Source organism: Corvus cornix, chromosome 1 (assembly GCF_000738735.6).
Source record: "Corvus cornix cornix isolate S_Up_H32 chromosome 1, ASM73873v5, whole genome shotgun sequence".
In the NCBI taxonomy this organism is placed as follows: Eukaryota; Metazoa; Chordata; class Aves; order Passeriformes; family Corvidae; genus Corvus; species Corvus cornix.
In genome coordinates, this window is record NC_046332.1 from 48,522,713 (window position 1) to 48,540,065 (window position 17,353).

The window sequence follows — 17,353 nt, forward strand, 5'->3', positions numbered from 1 at the left end:
ATGTTTCTGTCCCCTGCTTTACACCAAAACTGGCAGTCACCTGATGCTAATACAAAATTATATAGGTTCTTCAAGCCAGCCAAATTTTCTTCTCATTCACCTAGAAGGTGTGGAGGGGACTGAAACACCACCAACTTCTATCAGATTAATCATGATACCTATCTCTCAGGTAATGGTAAAAGTGTTCTGTGTCTCAGTGCCGCTCCACCCTGTTGTGGCAGAGTGGTGTCAAGCAACAGCAGGTGACAGTGTCTTCATCTGCTCATTTGTTTTCCAGCCAACCAATAACCTGGGGCCAGAGCCTTCCCCTGGTGCTCCTGTATGGCCAGCTAGCACGGCTCTGCTGCTAGGGAAGTCCCTTATCCTTCAGTGTAACCTCTGTTCTGCTACAGGGGTAACCCGCCATCGTGGTGGCCCGGCCGTCAGCAATGGAGCTGGCATGAGCAGTTGTCCTTCCTCTCCTGACGCAGAGGGTGCCTGGCCAGAGACTGCCCTTGCACCCTGGTGCAGCAGCAAGCAGGAACCACTGCAGGAGAGAGTCAGGACTGACCTTAGCAGTATTTCCTGGCTAAAACAAGTGGGAGTTTTCCTCTCCCTGGCTCATTACTAACATGGCAAAAATCAGTGGGAAAATGCCTGGGCCTTAAATATACAATGAGCCGTTCCCCACCCATTACCACCTAACTGATAAGCTGCTTCAGGCTATCTTGTTTATGTTTATCGGTGGTTAATACCTCTTAGCATTTGCGTTTGCCTTGAAGCTACAGGCAGCTATGTGCTGTAGCAAGCTGAATATTTGAGCTGTAAGTACAAACAGATGTTTGAAGATCTGCTTTGAAGCAAATCTGTGCCCCCTACACTCTCTCCCAAGACTCCTCAGGAACAGTATGCAGCACTATATTCAGAGCAAAGCCTTGAAGGGCAGTGAGAGAGGAGACACAGAGGAGTAGTTAGCAGTGGATCAGGAACACATTGTCACATATCTATTGCATAAATCCTTCACAGCAACACTTCGGACATCAGTATGAATAAAAAAATTTGCAGGGCCTCATTCCTACAAAGCAGCTTCTGCTGCATGCTCATCTTTTAGGCTTGCCTAGCCTAAGGACAGACTCACTAGCCAGATCCTTGTTGCCCTCAAGAGCTATGTCCTGCAGCCTAAGTAATTTCCCTGATACCAAAAATCTCAGAGTGAGCAGAAATAGTAAACCTGAGCAATGTGCACAGATGGCTCTTGCTCACTTCCACTGCTTCTGCCAGCTGCTCCTAGGTGTGGAAAAACTTCAGAAGGCAGACCCAAGTGGCATTAAGTAATTTGACTCTCTCTCAAAAACTCAATTCAGAGTCAAAACCTGTAAGATACCCTGTGATACTTCATGCTACATGCAAAATAATGGGGAAGCTTAAACAGCTTCTGCCTCAGGCAGCTTCCAGTTAATGTCAGAACACAACAGAAAGCTGGAGAGGGAAAGGTAAGATGGCAATGGTGAAAGCAGCCAAGATTGTGTGGTGATTGCTGTGTGGGAGGTTGCAGCCAGGACTCTCAAATGACTCAAACCACTGTGGTATGGTTTTGGTTTTATTTCTTCTTTTCTCACATTTTGAGGGAGAAGAGGGTGTGTCTAGAAGTTCAGATGCTAGCTTGGAACTTGGGTGATCTACATCCAGGTTTCTGCCAGTGTCTCCCTTGTGTAAGCTGCTCCCATCCTTCTGCCTTTTGTCCCTCATTCTCCAAGGAAGAATGTACTTCCATATCCCTGAGGTGTATGAGATTAATACCTGTGAAGAATTCAGTTATAGTAGGAGAGAGTCATATCAGGCCCTGAAGTGGTTTGGTCTGCATTATCTTTTTACCATCGGCAATGGACAGCAAAGGGGATTCTTCAGAGCACTCAGTGTAGCTGACTTTAAAATGCAAAGCAATGTTTGACTTCAGCTGCACAGGGAATTGATACTGTGCTATAAATCTCTCTAATTCACTCTGCAGAATGCTTTCTCTTAATTTTGCTTCATTTCATACCTCTTGCATTTCTTGCTTACACATGAAAACTATTCCTATCTTTATTTATAGAATTATTTTTGTTTTGCTAGCAACCACTCTTTTGTCTTGCCTAGTTCCATTTAATCTGACACTGTTCTTCCTCCCTCCCTCCTCCTCCTCACCCATTAGCTCAGGGGATCACAAAAGCATGTAGCTGGGAGCCTGGAAGCTGCTTGCTGAACCCCTCTTTACCCAGCACCCCTAAAGTGGCCTGAGTGGAAAAAAGAGGCCATTTTGTGGGGACAGCTGACTTCTGGGCCTTCCCCTGGGCATTATACTCTTTACATCAGTACTGTAGCTAACAAATCTTGTCAGAGGTAGTGATTCCAGCAAGTCATGTACAGCAGATCTCCTTTAAGCAGCAATAAAATTTGTGATGGTTTTTTTGACATCTGCAATCTCAGTGGAAAGAAAGTATGACTCTTGCCTTGTGTTTGCAGCTGAAACCTTATCAAGGACAGAAAAGAAGATGCACCTCTATTTTTTTTAAATCTTCTGCAGGTACAAACAATGTTTTTCTAGTGTAAACTGAGAGGTGTAAGGCTCTGTGGGAGTGATCTCCTTCTAGGAATTTATTTCGTGTGGCTGTGATTGTCTCAGCAAGATAGGATGGGAAAAAAAGAAAGAGGCCCAAACCTCTAGATATCTGAAAGAGTGAAAGCACCCAGTGAACGAGTCCTCACATGAAATCTCCTGTTTCTCCAAGAGAAAGGAAACCTTTCCCAGGGACCTGACACCTACTTATAGTGTTTTGTGTGTTGTTTTTCAGAGAACAGCCAAGTTACACTAGGAACTGTGGCCTGCCCAATCGTAAGTCAAAACAAATAAATACTCTTGGGGTTTGCCTTTTGCCTGCTCAGTGCCAGTTTTTCTGTTCCCAATATGTGTCTTTTAATAAATTCTCTGCAAACGTGGAGGCCAGGGAGGCAGTTCCCTGGCCCTGTTACCTCCACAGTGGCTGATGAAACACAGAAGAGCTCAGACAACCAGTGACCCCACATCCCAACAGGTCAGCACTCCATTTTTGACCTTGCTAGCTGTTCTCAGTGCAGGGTTTCCTACTCAATCTTGTCTTTCAAGGAGAGACTGTGTCTAGTTCCCTTTTAGAAAGGGCAATTTTTAAAACTGCCCTTGTTTGAAAGAAAATACTGTGTTGGGCAGCAGTGAAAACAGAGAGCTGAATGCAGTCTGGTGTGTGCTGTGCTGATGTGATGAGGCTGGGCCATGAGTCCAGCAAGTTTTGCTTATTTCTTCACTGTGTGGTGGTAAGCCACTGTGTACAGTATTTTTCCTTTACCCTGGAGGTTCCTCCCAGGACCGTGCCAGTAATTTCATCTTGCTTTGATAAACCATCATGCAGACACGACATGGAACTGTAGTCCTAATGACCTGTGTTATTTAAAAATCAAATGACACTTTCTCAAGAGAAAGTTCTTTAGTTCCGGTGTTTTCCTAAGATAATTATACTGAGGCAACCTATTATGCTTCCCTGTAGTTTCATTTATTGCTCACTTTGTCTAAACTCCTGCATGCCATTGCACTGCATTATTTTGTCATGTTCCACCCCATCATTTCAAAATAGCTTCCCTGTTTGTTTAAAAGTACAGCAAAAGCTTTAAAGACTTGAGGAAAGTGGTGCCATATACTTTGTGTAATGATGTACAGCCTGCCGGTTCAATTTCATTGCCTTGTAGCACCAAATTATGAAACTCTTTGCCTCTTCATCTCCCTTGTCTTCTGAGCTAGCAAGAGATAAACAGGAAAAAGGGGAGACACCTTCTGTTTGATATTGTCTAACTCTCAAGTCAGTTTGGGCTCTGATATTAATAACTTCCTGTTTTGCTGTAAGTCTTCTGGTAAGTGAAAAGCCTCCATTGAGCCTTGACTTTTCAGCCTGAACTTAGGCAACTACATTGACTAGTGTATTCCCAAGCTCTAGGCTGCAAATTCTAGTTTGCTGCTTACCTCCAGGCCAGAATTTTGGAGCTGGAGTTCAAATCACTGAAAATCAGATGCCTAAATACACAGTTAGTTGCCAAAATACAAATGACCTGACAGCTGAACACCTGCTGACCCTGTAAGTGTCTTGGGACTTGAGAGGGCAGAATCTATACAAATCAGACTAATTTTGTGTAGGAACTTAGATAAGGATCCTAATTTGAAATGCTGGGCTGTTGTTCATTGCTCAGGATGTGCTCAGAAGCTAGAAACAGAAAAGAGGATCTGCAAAATAAAGTGGAGAAAGGTGCATTTGTGTAATATCACTTGTGCAAGATGCTTGTGAAATGTAGTATGTGTTGCATTGCTTATTTTTTCACACATGCTTGAAGTAGTAAGACCCTTTCTTTTCCAGCTATCTGTAGCAGGTTGACCTTGGCTGAGTGCTAGGTGCCCACTAAGCTGCTCAATCACTCCCTTTGCCAATGGGACAGGGGAGAGAATAAGATGGAGAACAACCAGCAGGTGAGATAAGGCAGTTTTATTACAGTGAAAGGAAAGAAATAAGCACAAGTCTGTGCGTGCATAAGCGAAGGGAAAAGTCAGTCTCTACTTCCCTTCAGCAGCAATGTTCAGACACTTCCTGGGAAGCGGGGCTTCAGAATGCGTAATGGTTCCTCCGGGAAGCAAACACTGAAGAATCACAAATGCCCCCCTTCCTCCTCTCTCCCTTCCTTAGCTTTATGTATCTGAGCTGACGTCATATAGCATGGAATATCCCTTTGGTTAATTTGGGTCAGCTGGCCTGATTGTGTCCCCTCCCATGATCTTGCCTACTCCCATTGCTTACTGATCGGTGGTATGGGCCTGCAACTTGCCTTGTCCATTTTTTTGTTCTCACTACTGGGGCAATTACTGTGGTTGCTGTAGTTTGAGTCCCTATCTCAGCCATAGTTGTTGTGGTTTGAGTCCCTGCCTCAGCCATAGTGTCCTCAAACAGAATTTGGGTTCCTGCCTCCACTGCAGTCCCCTGGGAGTATTGAACAGAGGCTCTGTATGCCCAGGCCAGCCCCCAGTACAGGGCGAGAAGCTGCTCGCATTCCATCAGCCAACGGGCCAGTGTGTTAGGGTTGTTTACCTGTTCAGGAGTAAAGTCCCAGGCAATGGGAGGTGATAACCGCCCTAGGAACGTGCCCAAATCCCTCCACACACCTTTCCACCCAGGAACTGGGTGCCTCAGGGCAGATTTTAATAACTCCTCACCTAAAGGACGTTTTCTCTTGCACCAGGATGACTACAAATTCCATTAATTCCATAGCATAACAATGGTATTTCCTAATATTATTAATAGTATCAGACAGCTTATGCAAGGATTGGCAATGACCATGGAAGTCTGCAGTAAAAAAATCATCTACATTCAACATACAACCTTCAGTTAGAACAACAAAAACAACTAAAACTAAACAGAAAGAAAAGAAAAAAAATTTCCCCACTCCAGATCCAAAAATAACATCATCATGACACAGAACACAAATGGATGAACTACATAAAATCCACTCTTAGACCCTTCCCTACAATTGCAATGCAAATTCCCCACTATCATTCTACTTGATAACATGGTTTAATACTTGTTTTGCCTAATATTTCTCCCAATTAATATCCTTATCTCAAAATCCTCATGACTGCCTGCGCTCTCCACCAAAACTGTTGTGGTTTGACACTGGCCGAATGCCAGGCACCCACAAAAGCCACTCACTCACCCTCCCCTGCCACAGCTGGGCAGAGAAGAGAAAAATTTAATGAAGGCTTCATGAGTTGAGATAAGGACCAGGAGAAAACATTCCAAGGGCAAAACAGGCTCAACTTAGAAATACTAAGTGAATTTATTACTAACAAAATCAGAGGAGGGTAATGAGGAATAAAGTAAGCCCTTAAAAACATCTTTTTCCCCCTCCCTCCTTCCCACCAACTGTGCAGGGAGACAGGGAGTGGGGTTTTGGTCAGTTCGTCACGAAGATTCTCTTCTGCTGCTCTGGGAAAGGAGTCCTTCCCCTGTGAGACCATGGGGTCCCTTCCCACGGGAGACAGTTCTCTGTGAACTGCTCCAGCAGGGCTCCAAATCTCACAAGCAGCAGCCACACCGCACCTGCTGCAGCCTGAGCCCCTCCCACGGGCACACAGCCCTCCCAAACCGCTGCAGAGTGGCTCTCTCTTTCCATGGGGTGCAGCCCTCCACGGACAGGCTGCTCCAGCCTGGAAGCAGGGCCCTCTCTCCACCAGGTCTCCCGCTGGATCACAGCCTCCTCCAGGCATCCACCTGCTCTGGCACGGGCACCTCCCCCACGGGCTGCGGGTGGATCTCTGCATCCCCCGTGGATCCCCATGGGCTGCAGGGGCCCAGCTGCCTCACCATGGTCTGCACCACGGTCTGCAGAGGATCCTCAGCTCTGGTGCCTGGAGCACCTCCTCCCCCTCCTTCTGCACTGACCTTGGTGTCTCCATGTTGTTTTCCCTCACATGTTCTCACCTCCTCCTCTTCTCTAGCTGGAATTAATATTGCACACACACTTTGTTTTGATTTTATTCTTAAATATGTTATCACAGAGGTGTTATCATCTTCTCTAATTGGCCCAGTCTTGGCCAGCAGCGTGTCCATCTTCAGAGCCATCAGGGATTCACTCTTCTGGACATGGTGGAAGCTTCCACCAGCTTCTCACAAAAGCCCCCTCTGTGCCCTCCCTGCTACCAAAACCAGGCCATGCAAAACCAACACACTATCCAAATAACTTTCCTTGTGAATTGAACTACTTCCTGTGGATAATACACTGTTTTACCACCTGCTGCAGAGGTAGAGTCCCCCCAAATGCCTAATATGTGTGTACTGCTGCTCTGCATGACTAGGAACTGTCTCCTGATCACAGTGTGAGACAGGACAGCTTGGACTTAGCAGTTCTATGAGATTTACAAATCATACCAGCTAATCAAGATTTAAAACAGCTCTGGATTGAAAAGGCTAGCAAGTGGTCCAGCTGTGAGTTAATTCATTAGTTGCAGTAAATATCACTGGAAGGGCTTGTCAAAAGGAAATGTGAAGCAGCTGAAAAGAATTGTCCTTAAAGTGAATGTCAGAGGCTTTTGCAGCTGTCATCCAGTGGACTGGAGACTCTGGGCATTGGAGAGAAAATGAGGGTGAAAGACATAAAAATTTGAGTACAGAGGATAAAGTACCAGTTCCCACTGAGTGATTATAAAGGAAGCAATCTCACCACTACAGGGACCTAATTAGAGACTGAATCTCACAACTATCTAACGTCTCCTCCAGGGCTCTGAGAAACCCAAACCAGCGAACGCAGCCCGCTCAGAGCAGCAGCAGCAGCAGGAGGTTCTGCTGCTTCAGCGGCGTGATGGAGTACCACGTTTATGTAGCTGGGAGCATTTCCAGTGTTCTTGTGTCCTGCTCAGCACTCACTTAGGTCCAGAGGAGCCACATCATTTTCTTGCCTGCCAGCGCAGCATTGTCCTGGTCCTACAGAAGGCAGAGCATCCCAAAGGAAAGGTACCAGGGCCATTTTCCTTAGGCAAATATAAGAGTTAACATTGTCGACATTAACAAGACAGAATTTCATATTTCTATGACTGATCTGATAAATCACTACTTTTCTGGCTCTCCTAAATGTGCAGATCGATGTGAGTCCTCAGGCCTCCCTGGAGACACCAGCTCTGTCAGTCAGGGGTTGCATGTATGATTCACTCAAGCCTTGGGCTCCCCAAAGTACCAGTTACAGGCAGCAGGGATCAGACAGGAGCCTTTGTGAAAGCTTTGCAAAAAAATGGCTTAACACTGCTTAGACTCATTAAAATAGGAAAGAAACTTCCTGTTCATTGTCACTGGGGTTGGCGTCTCAAATTGCCACTGACATGTGAGTCCACAGCCCTGCTTCACAGAGCCAGTGCACAGTGCAGGATCCAGGTGTGTCTCTGCTTGCCAAAGTGGCTGTAGACAGAACCAAACCTTGTCATGCACAAGCCACCCAGGCCTCCAGAGACCTTCAAATGGTCATATCCTGCATGATCCCTAAAGGAAGCCAGACAGCAATTGCAGCAGGGAAGCTGTAGCATCAGTAGTGCCTTCAGGTTGTCCATTGGATATAGTTGAGACAAAATAGCAAAACTCAAGTAAATGAAATGCATTTCTTAGCAGTTCCTGAGAGAGAACAGGTTGTGTTGTTTATAAGCTGCAAGCCAGGTCAAGTGGGCTGGATCTTCCACAGAGAAATTTCTGCCTCTGGCCCCAAAATATCATTGTAAGAAGGTAAGAAAAACATCCAAATTTCTCTTAATTCTTTCTGGATGGCACGTTATAAGCAACTGGCAGTCAGACCACTATAGATATTAAGAATTCAGGAAACATTACTAAATAACACAAAGAACAGAAAACTGTGTGTATTTTCTGAGAAGATTGGGAAGAAGTCCTGTGCCACTGAATGCTTTGGGAGAATAAGTCCTAATAGCTTCAGTAGCCAAATGTCACCTGGGACCAGAGTGTGAACAATTCTTTTGTAATATTATTTGGCAAATGTCTCAACATCTTGAGCTCATTGCAGAATAGAAAAGAAAAAGTTGGCCAGTGTTATTTTCTGGTGATACAGGAACATTAATTTCTCTTACCCTGTGTGGTGGTATCTGACTATCTTGGACATCTGAGGGGCAGGTCAAAGGAAAGCAATGTGTAGATGTGGTTTTCAAAGGCACCTATTTCCAGTGAGTGTGAAGTTCATTTACTGTTAGGAATAAATTTTTTCCTGGCATATTGTAACAGAAATACTAAAATAAACAAAAGCATGGTACACTTTGTAAGATGAGGTAAGCATTTATAGGAGGTACCTGTGTAAGATGAACCTCAGGACTATATTGCCCACAGGCAAACCAGCTCTGGGTGCCATGTGAGCACTGAGGGCAAATGCTGAGCTGCTCCTCTGCCAAGCAGAGACTGTCCTGAGGCTTCTCTCCTCATAGGAGGAAGGAGAAAAAGCACCTTTTCCCATCCAAGTACATGACATTCCTGCTCCCCCTGGGTGGAAAGGAAAGGGAGCTCTTCTCCCCCTCTTGCCTGTGAGGGAAGCACTGACTATTGGTGTGATGGGCAAGAAGCTGTCTCAGGGCAGACCTTGTTCTCTGCAGGAACTTGCACCCCAGCCATTCCCTGCCCTAGACCTGGTATGCTGAGATGCCCTGACCTGCCCCTCCCAGGCTCTCCCTCTGTTCTGTAGCTCCAGGCTCTGCCACTTTCTGTCCTTCGAAAGGCAGAGGTGGGGGAGCAGGCTCCCAGCAGCTCCAGAGGAGCAGAGGGTCTCCATTGGGGGTGTCTCCTTGTAGGAGATGAAGAAGGCATCTCTGCCATAGGGGCTGCCGGCAGGAGCAGTCACCCGCCCCGCTCTGCAGCCAGCAGCACTCTGCTTTTCTGACGTCTGTTTTCATGTGTTTCCCTCCAGGCTGGGAGCCAGGAGGGCTGGCACTTGGGACACCTCCTCCTGGTGGGCTGCCAAGGACGGTGGCAGTGTCCTCCCGCCGAGGGCGGTGGCCCCGGGCACACGGCATCCGTCCCCGCTGCTCGCCTGACCCTCCCCTCGAGACCTGCTTCTGCTGGGAGAGACAAGGTAACCCCGCCACTGAAAACAGCTGGGACGGCGCCCAGCGGAGATTAATGGCATCATTAACGTTCCCAGTTTATTTATAGGCTTAAAAATGCCTTGGACCTGCAAACTGAGCACAGTTGCTCCGTGTAAGGCCTCACAGGTCTCCTGCCTCTGCTTTTCCCCTTCCTGCTCTTTCATTCTCATTGCTGGGACTGTAAAACCTCCGGAGCAGGCGCTGCCTCTCATTGTGAAGCTACTTTGTAAACCTTCCTAACTGAGGGGATACACACAGATACTTTTTTTTTTTCACGAATGCTGTATTTGTCTGGTTTCCTTCCTCTACCAACTTTTTCTGTGCACACTGTGTCCTGTGGCCCTCTTAGAGAAAATTCTCTTTTTGATGAATTCCTGAGGCAAAGGCTGAGCAGCCATCACAGGAATTAGTGATTTCCCACCTTGGGTTTTAACTGTGAGCTCTATGGGAGGAAGACTGAGATTCTAATAGCTGTGGAGAGCACCTAGGGCATGTAGGACCCTAGTGAGACATGCAAATGCAATTAGTGATCATGGAGGTCTTCCAACAGAAGCCAGCAGAGCTAGCCCAGCTCCCAGGTCCTCCAGGAGCCTCACGGGACTAGTGGGAAAAGATAAAACCACCCCAAGTGTGTTGGCCCCAGAAGATGAGTTTTTGGCTCATGACTTGTGGCCACACTACCTGGCCTGTTTCCCAGCAGTCAGTGAAAGGTAAAGTGAGAAAGGAGACTTGTCAGCAAGCACAAATCCAAGGGATAGGCTGTGTGACTGGGAGATAGATGGCTCCATGGGTAGGAGGAAAAAGTAAAAATGCCTGTCCTCACACCCAGAAGCATGGATCACCAGTGTGGCAGCTCATGGAAGTGAGGTCGTTTCAGAGGGCAGCCACCCTTCACTGTTGCTTTTTTGTTGTATCAATCTGAGATAAACTCCTGTGTCAGTCTCTCCTTGGCCCTCATCTTATAGGGATGAAATAAAGAACCAGCAGAGTACCACTCAAACCACTGTTGTCTTTTTTTTTCCTCTCTGGGCAGTGAGAATACTTCAGGGCAGAGTGAAGGAGCCCAAAATGGTAGAGGGAGGGTTTCTCTGCCATGGCCACTACAGGTGAAGCCACAACCCTGGGATGCCCTCACCCTGCCAACATCTGGTGGGTTTGAGGTATCTTGGGGGCCTTCCTTTCCCCTTCCTCTCTTTCCCACTTGGGCTCTTGGCTCCAGATCTCCTGGGATGGGGCTGTGATGAGGATGGAATTGCCTGCCTGGCATCTCACTTTCCATGCCTGTTAAATGGGACCATGACACTCAACCAACTTTATAGGGAAGTGTTCCAGGCCAGGCTGGATGGGGATCTGAGCAACCTGGTGTGCTGGAAGGTGTCCCTGCTCATGGCAGGGGAGTTGGAACTGGATGATCTTTAAGGTCCCTCCCAACCCAAATCGTTCTGTGATTTTATATAGTCCTTTGAAGGACAAAAGCATACGTGCAATTGTTCAGCCATCCAAAGATCATAACTGGGAGATTATTTCCATGCCTGATATACATGAGATCCTGTATAATTTTAAAGGCTTCAAGGAAAAGGCAAGTCATATGCAGCACCTGACACAAAGGCGGGAAAGGGGAAAGAGTCATGTTTAACTGTACTCTATTTATTCTAGGAAAGAGACACATTTTATATAGTTGTGTCTCATCTAAATTCCTGAACATCTAACCAGTGCAGCTTTCTCACTAGACAGATGTCAGACTAGGGGAGTGAGTCTTGTGACAAAAGAGGCCATCTGCATCTCAAACTGATTACCTGCTTTGAAAAGTGAATATGAAAAGTAGAAGGGTTTTTTTTTTAACGAGATGGCTAAACTTCATTTCAACTCTGGAACACCTATCCCCTGAATGCTGGTGCTGCCCAACTGCTGTGACATTACTCACCCCTGATAGAGAAAGCAAGAGCTGGGTTTTTTTTCCTGTTTCACTGGGCTACACCCAGTTGTAACCATATTTAACCTTCCTTTTTCTAGCTGCCAACACTGGGTGGCACTAAGTAACTCCTTCTGACATTTTACAAAATTGACTCTAAAAACTTGAATCACACTGACTTGGCTCCATTCTGTCCTGACAGCAAATGGTTTTGTTTGAGAAACTTTCGATCATATGGTTGTTGCATAGAAACATCTGACTTGCATGGCACGTTTCATACTTCCCTGGTTTGTTAGGTTGTTAAAAGTCTCCTGAAACTCTGGCCTTACATCCTGGTAAAGGTTTAATGTGCTGTTGGACTTGAAATTTCCTGTACTGAGTTGAGAATTTATGGAATACTTGAATATATACACCTGAATATCCAATCTCTGCTTTATGCCAGAGGTTTAAATAAGACTCACTGAAAGATTGAGGTTGGAAGGCACCTCTGGAGATGACCTAGGCCAAGACCTCTACTTGAGGAAGGTCAGCCAAAACATGGTTAACCAGGTGGTCCCCAATGGGTTCCACGAGCCCCTTGTCAGCCCCAAAGTTTCCTTGTCAGTCTCTAAGCAGAGCCTGGACACTGCCATGTCTGCTGGCTGCCACTGCCAGCTTCACACCGTAAAAGTCCTGCTAAAATAAATCAGCTTTAAAAGAAGCGCCCCTACGAACATGTGGCTGTCACCCCCACTGGCTGTGCTCGCCCTACAAGTGCTACAGCCGCCCTTCTACCAGCCTCTAATGGCTCCAGCGGGCTCTGGGAGATGCTGGTGGTTGTGATGATGGAGGTGGCAAAAAATCAGGGCCAAATGGTTTGTCCTCAGAGGACACTCCAGGTCCATGAGCAGCCTTGTCTAGTGGGTGGCATCCATGCCCATGATGGGGGGTTGGAACTAGATGATCTTTAAGGTCATTTCCAACTCAGGCCATTCTAGGATGCTGTGACTTGTGGCCATTCTCAGCTACGCCACCTGTGGAGCCCCCCTGCCGTGTCCTGATAACAAACATTAGCATCACTGTGAGCATACCTGTCCCTAAGAAGGCGTTTAAAGTGTAACAGACAGCTGATGGCATAACCTAATGGGATCATAAAGATTTGTGTCCTGAAAGGAGGACATAGAAACACCAATGATAGTAGCTAAAAATCCTCAATACAGAAATTAAGTAAGCAAGTCTTGACATGGCCATTGTGACAGCAGTGGGAGAGGTGCAGCTGAGGAAGAAGCTGCCCAGAGTGACAGATGATAACTGCTGAAAATCCTTAATGTCTCCAAGCAGAAGAGCAGGCAGAGGGTGAGACCATCTGAAGGCTACATTAGAGCCAGAGCAGAGATGATCATACATGGAGCAGGATCTACAGTATCCCTTCCCTCTCCTGTGGCAGTGGGAAGGGGGTACAAGTAGAGCCAATGATTTCTGAAGAACAGCTTACTCAGTGAAATGCGCAGTTTCTGGCTGATCAAAGCTCTCTGCCAATTGGTGTGCAATTATTCATCTGAATTAGCCCCGAAAATTAGAAACGTCAAAATGGCTTGCTTTGTTGGTTTGGGGTTTTTTTTAACTTTTTTTTAGAAGCTGATCTCAAAAGGAAACCTCAGCTGGAGTGAGGATTTACCCGACATGCTGAATCTTCAGTGTGGCCAAACCACAGGCTGTGGGACAGCCTGCAATGGGGCTCTCCTAATCCTCTTGCTTGGGGTATAATTATTTACACTGTTTATTGGACCAGACAGAGCAGGAATATCTGCAGGACTAAACTGCCTGCCCCAAAGAGCAGGCCTGGGAGCTGGTAGTGGATGAGAGCAGTTGTTTCAGAGCAGCATTGGCTGCTAAGGGCCAGCCAATAAAAAGGACAGCATAGCATGGCACTTGGCTGCAGCTTAGCTTGGCCCTGTGTGTCGTGCCTATGGACCTAAGCAAACCAGCATTTTTGTAAGTTTGGTGGCTTTTTATCCCAGCATAAAATGCCCAGGATAACAAAGATGATGCTATAGCTCACCAGTGCTGGGATTCCATAGGGTGTGTAGCATGCCCTGGACTGAGGCATGAGAGCATTCAGGAGAGCTGGAGGATGGAAAGGCTGGTGGGACCATGCTGGAGGAACATCATGAGGAAAGGGAGACAGAGCTTGTTCATGTGGCTCTTGAAAGTTGTCCCAGGAGTATCCATGCCCAGAGCAGCGCTACTTGGTGGCCAGAGGGAGCTGCTTGTCCCGGTCCAGAGGACAGCATAGGTGACTGACACCATGGGAACTATCAAGGATGAGGACCCAGTCAGCTGAGGAGCTGTTTCTGGCATTGTAGGCACATCTGACAGGCATAGCTGCATCATCAGCAAAGAAGAGATGGACTCCAGCCCTGGATTTGTGTTTGCTGTCTGCTGGGCTCTCTGCTAACTCTGAGGGTCTGGTTTGGATCACTCCAAGTAGCTGTTTCCAAGGTAAATGTTCTGCTTGGGAAGCAAGCTCTAGGCACAGTGCCTGTGAGCCCAACAGTGCCACTCTGCCCTGGCCTTTGCACGGAGCAGTGTAGGCATGGCCAGGCTTAGCCAGTCTCCTGCCTTGCTGTGCTCTATCTCAATGTGCCTCTGGTGCTGCCTGGCACACTGGCTGTGATACTGCTTCCAGGAAACCTTTTTAAAATTGTTTTCCATATGAGAAACACGAGGGTTTTGAATTTGCATCCTGTGTGCTCTGAGGCTGTGTCGTAGGCAGTGGATTGTAGTGGCTGATAGCTTCTCTTCATAGGCCTTATGGCCGAGAACAAAGTCTCCTTGGGAATCTCCCTTTCCATTCCTGTCAAGGTTTTGGGGTGGACCTGTATCATGCTTTTTTAGCCTTTAGTTTGGCTGCCAAACAGAAAATCAACTATTAGAAGATCTGCCTTGTCAAATAGACAAAGGCCCAGAGAGGAAGAAGCTCTTTGGAAAGAGGCCTTGGCTTTGCAGGGATCATGAGGATTTGGGCAGAATTCAGGCAGAGGATAAACCCCACTATCCAAGAGGATAACTTGAGGAAAGGGAGTTGCACAGGATATTTCTACTGCTGTAGGAACCTTTGCTGTAATTCAGCGCATGTTGATTAACTCTGGATGCTGGATTCTTAAAAAGTGATTAGTGAGATCACCCTGGAAATAGAAACAGATGTGGCATCTGTTACGCAGTGTATGGGGCTTAGAGGGAGGTTTTGCTGAAGCACAGTTGATCCCAACACTGAAACGAGACCTCACTCCTGTCATCTTCCCGTTTACTTCTCCAGAAGCTAAACAGCCCTGTGAACATGAAGTGAACTGGTGGGATTTGCTGTCGGTGGGCTGGTGCTGTAGTTCTGGCCAGTGACTGAGTTGAGAGATGGGCTGTGGTGGCAGCTCAGCCTTTAGGGGAAGACATGGTATAGGACTTGGTGTCAGAGACACTTTACAAACAGCTGAAACCCCAGAGCGGGAAGTCTGAACTTGTGCTGGTACTGCCTCAGAGCATCTTTTCATACAGTGAAATGTAAACTAGAGGTGGTTTTTTTTCAGTCCTTCTGCAAACTTGTTCCTATGCTGTATCCCTGCCACCAAATGCTCTCCCTTCATCCTGTAGTGACTCGCTGCAGGTCTCAAGGATTATCAGAAGCACTAAGCAGCTCCCAGACAGCAATTGCAATTACGCTTCTACAGCTGTGATTGTCCACAGCCGTGCTTTCTGTCTTCCTCCAGAGCAACGGAGGATTTTAAGGAATAGTGCAAGGCTGAAGAAGGCAATACATCCATATGTGCTTTCCTAAATCTAATCTGGCATCCTTCTGGCTGCCATAACCTCTGGAGAGCAAAGTGCACATTTGTGCCGTTCATAGCACTGCTGCCTGATAACCAGTATCTGCTCTAATAGGGGAAGCATCACAGCACCTGGGGAGAACGGGAGCGGGTTCCCTTTGATCTGCAGGGCACCTCTCTCAGCGCAGCTGCACAGCCAAGTAGAAAGCTGTCAGGAGTCTTGTTTTCTTCTTCCTTTTTTTCAGACTAAGTCTCTAGTCTCATACTCAAAAAGAGCCTCTGGCAGGCCTCCATGTAAAAATATAACAATATAACTACTATTTATTATTCACACAGGAACAGAGAGAGGCCATTGCTTTATGACCATGTAATAAAACAGGTCACTGCTCCCCATGTGCTTTGAAGCCCAGGACATGATCCAGTGGAGGTAGAAAATGGGACTCCAGGCACGTAAAAGGGATTGCTACAGTGGTTCCCTTTGCAAAGACCAGATTAAATATACAACACACCTACAAAGCACAGGTACAGCTCCACAGCGGGAAAAAAAGGAGCCCAGCATCCGGCTCCCTCCCTTGAACAGTGGTATTGCAGGGGAAGCTGAGCACTGCTCTACCAACACCCTTGGGGATCTGCTGAATGTGGAGCCTGCTGGCATTGCACTGGTTTTACCTGAGTAAAGCCAGCTGCTCCTTAAAATAAATTACTTAGCTGCCCTCCTGTTGCGCCTCTTGCCCCACCTCTACCTGCTATTACCTGCCCTTGTCCCTGGAGTCTCCACTGGGACCAAGGTAGGGCAGGTGATATGCCACAGAGACGTGGGTGACCAGATGGATTGTTTACATTTCAAGAGTGTCATCTCAACCCCCACCAACACCCCCAGCTCCAGCATTTCATGGCCATCCCTGAGGCTTGCTCCCCAGGATGCTGGGAGGAGCTCAGTTTGGAATGCAGAAGGTAGAGGGAACAGCCTGGAGAAGGCCACTTGGTAACTCACCTCCTGGAGGCCAGAGCACATCTAGGGGCAGGTATAGACTTCAAGAGCTGAGCCACCATCTCCTCCCCACAGCACCTGCATGGTGAGGAACTGGGGTGCACCCACCAGGTCCATTCACTCCAGCAGGGACTTGGGGACACAAAGATGTGTGGTGAGCAAGAAGGGCTTAGGTTTGCTCTCTGGTTCCCTGTAGAGGCATTTTGGCACCTCACAGAGGAGTTAGGGGACAGGCAAGCACAGCACAGGTGGAAAGCAGGGTGCTGTCAAAGCCTGTGGAGCAGCCAGCACCCCCACCAACATCTCTTTCCCCCCCACAGTGGCAGCAACCCTCCTCCTCCCATCCCAAATGGAGCTGTCCCCCAGCAAGCCCAGCTGTCCTCAAGGATGACGCGGCTCTTCCGGGCTCTCACTTGTTCACGCAGGGCTGATTCAAAAAAGATGTTGGCAGAAGATGTTACAGACCTTTCAAAATCTCTCTTCATACTCTGGCACTTCCTCCTCTCCATCTTCAGACAGGAATTGCACAGTTCTGGACCTCATTCCCCAGCCCCAGAGCCCTGGCAAGCAGAAGCTGGTGCCCAGCAGCAAGTCCTCCCAATTACTCCTTCTAAAAACACTTTCACCAAAGAGTTGATTAACACTACAAAGTGCCCTCCCTGAGCACCGTGTGTCATGCACAAGGATCGTGCACCACTGCCCAGGGAGAGGATGGGGTCCAGGCTCCTTCTGTAAGCCCATACAGGTCAAGGGAGAAGGGATGTTATCAGGAAGGGCAATGGTTATCCTCGGGAAAAAAGTCACATAATATAAATTTTCTTCCCTCTAAATTCCTCATATGCAAGCCATGGAAACAAAAAGACATCCTTACTCTTTATTTCCATTGAACTTGCATCAGAAAAATAGAAAGCATGTTAAAAAAAAAGGAAGAAGGATGTAGGCAATCGTACCAAAGGTGACTGAAATCTCTGAGTGCACCTGCCTGGCTGTGTTAGCACTGC

The 17,353-nt window shown here is 47.3% G+C and overlaps 1 protein-coding gene across 1 annotated transcript in view; it reads left to right on the top strand.

Moving 5' to 3' along the window:
- The window catches only part of LOC120410312 (formin-like protein 5), an 80,774-nt gene that overhangs the window by 50,193 nt on the left and 13,228 nt on the right, over window positions 1-17,353 (top strand). Inside the window, exons 4-5 of the mRNA XM_039555528.1 lie at window positions 2,811-2,851; window positions 9,472-9,636. Coding sequence (XP_039411462.1) covers window positions 2,811-2,851; window positions 9,472-9,636 — 206 coding nt within the window. The remainder of the gene's footprint in view (window positions 1-2,810; window positions 2,852-9,471; window positions 9,637-17,353) is intronic.